At 32.4% G+C, this 8518-nt stretch overlaps 1 protein-coding gene across 5 annotated transcripts in view; it reads left to right on the top strand.

Annotated features, from left to right (window-relative positions):
- The first annotated feature begins 2815 nt into the window (after positions 1-2815).
- Positions 2816-8518, top strand: part of LOC117170322 (serine/threonine-protein kinase fray2) — a 109868-nt gene continuing 104165 nt past the window's right edge. The window contains exon 1 of one of the 5 annotated variants that reach the window (XM_033357031.1): positions 2816-2928. In XM_033357031.1, coding sequence (XP_033212922.1) covers positions 2866-2928 — 63 coding nt within the window. In that variant the 5' untranslated portion in view covers positions 2816-2865. Of the gene's footprint in view, positions 2929-4881; positions 4986-8518 lie in introns of those variants that run through there. The other 4 variants (XM_033357025.1, XM_033357026.1, XM_033357029.1 and 1 more) reach the window with 4 other exon arrangements.

Here is an 8518-nt window from a genome sequence, read left to right as displayed (position 1 = left end):
ATTTCTTCAATTTCTTTCAAATGGGGAGCAGGATATAAATAGAAGACCACCGAAGTCTTCCGAAGCCTTCAGATCGGCAATCATCGTACAGCAGAACTCCGAAGTCAAATCGTGCATTTTCGGATTACATACAAACTCACAGTGGTAATCATGCACCATCTGTTTTGCGGCTCCCAAACGGTAGGTATGGTGGGGGTAAATTTAATCCACGCTCTGGCAGCTCTGCATAGACATGTCATAGTATTGGACTACGTCTCGTTTCAGATCCGGGATCACTGGTTAGGTCTCCTTATTATTTCTTCGTGGTTTGAATGTGTCGCTCCCAGATGGGAGAGTGGTGGGGGCCGAAAAATCCCACGTTCTGGAGACATTGGACTGCGCCCTTAGGGTACCTTTTAACGGAGGCCGGTTTTTAATTAATCGTTGAATTAATTGCCCACGTCGCGTTCGTATCTAGGTTCTGAACCAATCAAATTTTTCATAGACCAACACGGACGATAGAAATGAATCTAATGAAAAATATTAATTCCAAGATTAATTAAAAACAGGCCTCCGTGAAAAGGTACCCAAGTCTAGCAATAAATGTACAGTTACCGCTGTCAAAACTCGAAACACTTTGTACAGCATGATCGGTCTCCTTATTATTACTTGGGGGAGGGGTGGGGGACAAAGATGAAATGAGCCATTCAAATGGCTGGACGATGATCCGCTCGTCCAACTTTGACATGTTGAGCTACTGCGCTTGCCTGGCGCAGCAACTTTCATTGGTTGTTGTTGGCGCGCGATACAAACCGCGTACTGTTATACGCGTTCTTTTCAATTATAATTGACGACTATTGTAATTAAGCAACATCATTGTTATAAATTTTACATTGATATTAGAAATTACGTTTTTTGTGATATAAGGTTAGCAAAAAATAACAACGAGTATATTTTTCAATAATAGCATATTTTCTTTCAATTCAAAAGATGAATTTCTATTTCATTAACATAGGTTTTTGAAGAACAAAATTTTTTATTTAACGAGTTTTATCTATACCGAAATTTTGGTACGAATAACAAAATGCTTTTTGGTACTAGTACACACTGGCTTAATTTTTATAATCAACAATGATGAAATATAAGTTAGTCTTTGGAACCAAAAAAAAAACCATTGCTTAAAAAATATAAGCATTTTTATTTTTTTCTATTCATAAATCACAACTCACGCAATTTCTGATATTAATGTGCAATTTCCAATTAGTATATATTTAATTTCAATAATTGTTAATTATATCCGGTTTGAATCGCGCAACAACAGCGACAAATGACGGTCGGGCAAGCGCAGTAGCTAAATATGCCAACGTTGGGATCACTGATTAACTGATGTATGGAGATCGGTCACCTTGCGATGGTGTATTTACACCATCGACATATAGAAATGGACCGGTAACGCTTTGGGGAGAACTGAAATGGGCTCTAGAGAGAGAAAAAACATATGAGAATAACCTGCCTTTATCTATTTCAGGACTCTGTCAAGTGATTTGGTAGCCCTGGGTATTGCCTAAATATTCTGTACGGTTAATTAAAAAAAAAAAGATAAACAATACATTAGAAATTTATAGTTATAATAAATTGAATTTTAAATAACATTAATGTCAAATAACCTGTTTCAGATAGATTATTTAAAACACTTGTTAACCTTGAATTCTTCTTGAAATTGGATTGAAAATGCTACAATAATAATCGTTTTGTGAGTTCAAAAATAACGTAAAAACTGTCAAAAATTTGAGCAATATTTCTATAAGATAAAAAATAATCATTTGTATTGCATAGGTATAAAACTTCATATTTTGAGGTTTTGTTTTTTTTGGAACATTTTTTATATTACTATATTCAATAACTTTACTTACGTATGAAAACATATTCCCATGTAAACGTCTTGACCATGCCCACAAACTACACAGGCTGCCACCATTTTTTACATTTATTTACAATAAATTATCATCAAATACATAATAAATAAATCAATTTTGAAAAGTGCGATGTCACATTATTGGGGCACTCGCGAAACAAAGCACGGTCCTGTGCTGCGCCAAACTTCACACAACGAAAATATTCTCTACCAATCAGCTTTATCTAGAAAGAGATAGGCTTCATCTCACATGTTTTTTCTCTCTCTAGAGCCCATTACCGTTCTCCCCACAACATTACCGGTCCATTTTTATATGTCGATGATTTACACGCCTGTTTACTGGCCGCTAGCCATCCGAAAAATCATAAGAGTGACAGAGACAGAGAGTGGGAAATTAAAAGAAAAGTACCCTCTATCTCTTTCACTTTTATAATTTTTCTGCTAGCTGACGGCCAGTCGACAGGCGTGTAAATACACCATTATAATCCGTGATATTATGAAGACTTAATTTACCCTGGGTGATTAACGTGGTTTGCTACAGTAATTTACGTACCATATCATTTAATACTCATTTACACCTCTGTTGGATAAACGCTCTTTCTCTCACTCTAACATGCGATGATAGCATAAAGTTATCTCATTCTAGAAATTATAGTCACTTCATTAACCTGCAATGGGACTGCGGGGCCGTGTCAAAAATCGAACGGACCTCTTTTTCTAAAGTGTAGAGTTAAAAAGAGAAGCTTTGCTGATTTCTGACTGTAAATCAAAAAACTAATAAAATTAGATCAATTTTTCATATAATCTATAAACATATACAAAATTTAATTAAGAATTTGATTTAAAAAGCTGATTTAAGGATTCGAGACAGCCTAAATTCAGAATAGTTTCCAGGGTCAGACCTAGCGTATAAGCGTATCTACGGACCTTGGTGTTCACGAGAGTACATTTCTACTGTATGCACCGCCATTATGGATGCTTTAGTAAATTATGGGAGTGACGGTGAAAACAGTAACAATTCTGACGATACAAAGGTTAGTATTTTAGAATTATATTTGATATAAATTAATTAAATGCAGATTGAAGTGTTGAAGCTTATTTCCCATATAAACGAAATATCAAATGTCTCTTAGATTCTTTGATTTGCAATGATAGTGTCAATCACTACGTATGCGTCTTATCGTGTCTTATCGTATTTATACCTATATATCATCTATCGGCGGTATACCTTTAAGTGGAGAAGACCTACTCCTAGTAGAATCTAGTAAAATCGAAATTCGTTTCAATTTACATAATTGTATTTAAATTTACGTGCAAGTCTTGTTTCATAACCAACAAACATCGCTTAATTGCTCCAATTCTCCTAAATATTTACGCCATGTGTTTATTTTTATTAAAAACGTCTTATTAGGTATAATATTTCACGTTTGTAACCTTTTTCTTTTAGGAACTTAAGCTTATGATTTTTAATTGATCACCAGTGACTTAAGAAAATGATTAACAAACGCTTTTTTTTTCTTGCACGTCTGAGAAAAGACTGATAATGAGAAATAGATTAATGTTATTCAGGCGAAACAGTAAACGTACAACTTTACGTTCACCCTGCAGGCAAAAATGGAATAATTTGTTCTAAACAGAACTTCTGCTAAAAATTGTCTTCCGTAATTTTACGTATCGAACTGTTGAAAATTAACTTTGAATAAAGTAGTAATCAATGAAACCGTAATAAAAATATTCTTACGACTATTGACACTGATTGGTCAATAGTGGTACGCATAGCCACATTTTTAGCGGTAAGAATATTCGCCTTCTACTGATTAGTGTTGGGTGGGGCGAGATGAGCATAGGGGGTAAGATGAGCCACTCAATTTTCTCGTGGGATATCATTTCTTTTGTAACTGTTTGTGGTATTAATATCAGACAGAACGTTATCAAACTTCTTTTCTTAGTATTTTTCGCTCAATGTTGAATGAATTAGTAAAAAACAAAGGTAAAAATTTTAAGATTTGTATTCTGCCATTTTGCATTTGTTTAGAAAGTTCAAGAATCAAACAAAATCACATATTAGATATTTTTTCAATGGTTGTTTAGATATCTTATTTATTAAACCTTAAGTTTTCAATAGATTTTTATATAACTGTAAAACCGAAATAGATAAAATTTTGATTTGACTAATTTGGTGCTATGTTTGATATTATCAGATTGTGCAGGGTGCTAATTGTGGTGTAAACGTATACAAATTTTATCTTGTCGACAAAAATGGTCAGAAAAAGTATGACAGCAGCACTGTTATAGGTCTGTATTAGAAAATAATATGAGTTGCTGTCAACGACAAGAGAGCACTGTTTTTCTGGTACATGTCTTAAGTAATTTTGTTTGAAAACTCGTAAGATGCTATAAAAATTAAAAAAAAAACATTGTTGAAAAATAAGGCAAGCATTAAAATATATGAAGTTCAGTGTCATGTAGTAATTGCAGTAGTCTAGTATTTAGGAATTTTCGTATTGTAGAATTTAACTTTTACTGAGACAATGTACATGGGTAACTCGAAAAATTGCTATATTTATTTCTGTAATAAAATTATTAAAAGATATGTAAGTAGAAATCATTTTTCTATTTGCTCTTTGTGGCGTTAGTTACGGTAGAGGTTAGGATTAAGGATTGCATAATTTTAGCGTTAAATACTTTAAATTTTCCGTTCAATTTTGGATAAATATGTGTAAGATATGTTATCGTTTTAAAATGCTTTGACTTAAAAATACTCTTACTTATAAATAATATATAATTCATTAAATTAAGTGGCCCATCCCGCCCCAGGCATGAAGCGATACGAGGCAAGCGCACTAGTTCTTTATTTTCGGTTCTAATTCCGCATATACTTTTTTACTTATTTTTATATTGGCAAAATTTGAATAAAAAATGTTTGTAGAGTATATATAACGGTTTACTTTCAAGCAATGAATAAGCAGTTTTTAAATACAGACGTGGAAAGGATAACTGCTTATCTCACCCCACCGTACCACTGAATATTGTGGTAAAACCGCAATTGTTGTGTGTTGATAGTCGGCATGTGAAATTGCAGCGTATTAAGGTAGATACTATTTGACTCGTATAAAAAGTTCATAAAGTAATATCCTGAATGTTATATCCATTGGTCTGACAGTGTCAGTAATGAAGGCTAGCTCATACAGTCCCTAATAAATATTCCTCGAAGTTGTACTTCGACTTATCACTAGTCCAGCGTTTCACAATTTTTTCACACTACTATGGATGCTTTAACTGATTATCTGTCATTTAAGTCGTGATGAGAATTGATACCTTGGCGGCTTCTTAATGAGAAGTCGCGTGACCGAAAGGGAGAATGTGCTTATTCAAGCGTGACAAACAATAGGAGCGTTAAAAAACTCAAGTAAAAACTCTCAGCGCGTTAGTTGCGTCAAGTTGCGCCATGCCTCAAAATCCAACAGATATTGTTTAGGCGGCCCGGACAGTTTACGTTCGGAGTAAAAAATATTAATTTTATGGTTTGAAGTCTCTGGACTCTTTTTTGCGGGGTAGTAACCAAAAAAAATTTATTGTGCTGAATAAAAATTTTATGTCTGTTCATTATTTTGAGGTTAGGGTCATTTTTCAGCTCGCTGTCATTACGATAATGCTGTTCTCTGTCGTACCGATGCTGCCGGTAAGCACTCTAGAATAATTATGGGAGAGAGTTGTAACAAACATAACCTCGAAGTACACACCCACGTTTTTAGCAAAATCAAAATTTTTTGGAATTAACCCACAAAAAAAGTGTGCAGGGACGTCCGTTAGCATGTTCGCTATCATTCCTCAGGTTTTGAAGACAAAATATTAATCTAGGGGGAAAAACAGGGGAAATCTAACACTGATAAAATCGATATTAATTCCTGAGCGCCATGTAAATTAATCAAATTTAGTAAAATAAATTTTTTTCGAATTAACCTACAAAAAAGTGTGCATGGACGTTCGTTAGCATATTCGCTATCATTTCCCAATTTTTTAAGACAAAATATTTGTTATTCTAGAAAAAAATCCCGGGGAACCTAAAACTGGCAAAATCGATAATTTTATAAGTATCACATGCCCTTCAGAATGTACTTTTTTTGTTTAAGATGCATCGTTTTAATTAAAATTCTACTTATTTGGTTAAAAATTATAACAAATGTGGTTGGAAATTAGTTTGTTTTTTTTGCAAAAATGAATCTTTTTATTAAAAATGTAGGTATTCCGATTTTAATAGAAAATTCAATTATTTTGGTAGAAAATGTATATTTTTGTGTTGTAAATTTAACTTTTTTCTCAAAAATTTATCTTTATGACTTGAAAATCCCACATTTTGTATGAGATTTTTTTCTTTATTAATTTAAAAATCTTTCTTGGCTGAAAATTTAACATTGAAAATTCGTATTTTATTGTTTAATTAACAGTTTTTTTATTGATAATTAAAATATTTGTTTACACTTTTTGTTGAATATTCATTCTTTTCTATCAAAGATTCATCACTTTGGTTGCAAATTTAATTATTTTGTTTAAAATTCTCTTTTCTTGGTTGAAAATGAATTATTTAAACTAAAAATGTAATAATATAATTTTACATTAATAAATATTTAATTTTTCTCAGTTCTATGACGCACAAAAATGTGCTATTCTTCGTCACTATCCTTTAACTCAATTCTGAATTATGTAAGAGAATTTGGTAACATTCCTTCCTTCGAGTCTTTTAAATTACTCAATCGGCAGTGAGGCAAAGCAACAAAAATGTTTTAATTATTATGGTGACACACCTATTCAGGGTAGCTGCTGTACCGGTAAACCTGGAAAACCAAGAATGTTATGAAACCGAAAAATGACAGTGAATTTAAAGACTTAAACAATTACAAATTATAAGTGTTTAAAATCGAAGATTTTTGACAAAAAAAAACAACTGTTTAGTTGATCTACTGCAAATATAAATAAATTATTTTTAAATTTTAAAAATGAATAAAAATTGGTTTTAAACGTTAAAAATTAAACTGTTTCAGTTGGAAAGTCTTATTACCTAAACAAATGTACTTATCAAAAATTAACGTGGAAGATTTTATAGAATTTTTATTTTTTTATTTTTCAGGATATTAAAAATAATTTTAGAAAAAATTAGAATCAGTTTGAAAGAGGTTTCGAACAGACATGCCCAAGCTGGAGAAATTCCCGCCAGCCACACATGTTTTGCGCTTACCACTTGCGGTTGGAGAGCGAGAGTGGTGGTAGAGGCGTGCTTAACACTCTGCTCTCAGACCCAAGCAGCATCGCAGATACGAAATATCTGACAGGGTGCTTGGGGCGGCTAACGTTTAAACATCAATTTGTAATAGTGACTAAAGTTTTAATTATTTTATTTGAGTATTTTTACATTTTTTGACAAAAAAATGTAATTAAAAAGAGAATTGTACGAAGTTGTTTTTTTTTTGTACAAATGTGCATTGTTGAATATTTTCGTATCACCGTTTTTTACATTGTGCATATGATGTATAGAAATATTGGATGATACTTTTTGCAGTATACCAATTTATTAACATCATGTACAAGGTAGAAATGTACGTTACAGAAATGAAATATAATTTAAAAATCTGAACCCTATTCCGTATCAATAAATTCAGATATGTTCTACTAAAATTAAATATCATATGTGTTAAATACAATATTCGAAATTGAATTTGAGCCTACTACGTTGATATGTTTAAGTTTACAAATTTACTTTAAGTCTCTAAGTTTTAAGACTTTAAGCCGGGGTTTAGGTTGGCGTTTACAGTTTTCACTGTGCAACTACCTGCGTATCATCAAGATTGGTAATATTTTGAGGCAGGATATTTTTTATAGAGAAGTCAGGTGTATTTTACTGTAGGAATGCTGTAAAAAAAGAGAAAGTTTTACAGGTGAGTGATGGTGAGAAGAATGTTGAAAGTTTGCAGGCATAAATACTTTGCACAATTCTCCTTTGAATTAAATTATTTGAAAACATTTGAACCGCTGGCGACCAAAAGGGGACACGACCGGATTCAGCCTGAGAAGCATTGTCCTGAGTGTCAATTTTAAAAATCTTTCTAATTTCAATTTTAAAGACTGATACTTGTAGAGAATTTCAAGGCGCACCTTTTTTCCTCTTGCAAAAATTTATAGGTTTTGTAGTTTTTGAGGTAATTGATAAAAAGTGGATTTTTTGATAACGAAAAATTCCAATCTTTTTTCACTTCAACTCGCGCTAATTTAGCCAATTTTCATCATTTTCCGATTTCCCCAACAGAAAGTACGTGTTTAAGTCTTCTGAAACTATCTAAGAAAGAAAAACGAGAATATTGTAATAAATAAAAAAGTTTTTTTTTTTTTGAGGCAATGCAAAAATCATGAATTTTAACCTTCAAGTGCCTCGTTTAGCGAACGAATTTTAAGCTACGGAAAGATTTCAGAGAGAAAGTTGTTCATTAAGGTTCAAAGAAGTTTTATGGAAAGTTTTAGATCAATTGAATTAATAGTTAAAAAATTATGAATGTTTTAAAATCCAAGCGGTAATCTTGACGCTGCCCAAAAACGTGCCTGGCCGGCTACGTACGCGCTGCAGCGAACGAC

Source organism: Belonocnema kinseyi, chromosome 3, assembly GCF_010883055.1.
Source record: "Belonocnema kinseyi isolate 2016_QV_RU_SX_M_011 chromosome 3, B_treatae_v1, whole genome shotgun sequence".
Lineage (NCBI taxonomy): Eukaryota > Metazoa > Arthropoda > Insecta > Hymenoptera > Cynipidae > Belonocnema > Belonocnema kinseyi.
Note: the sequence above shows the minus strand (reverse complement) of the source record. Positions and strands in the feature narration are given on the sequence as shown.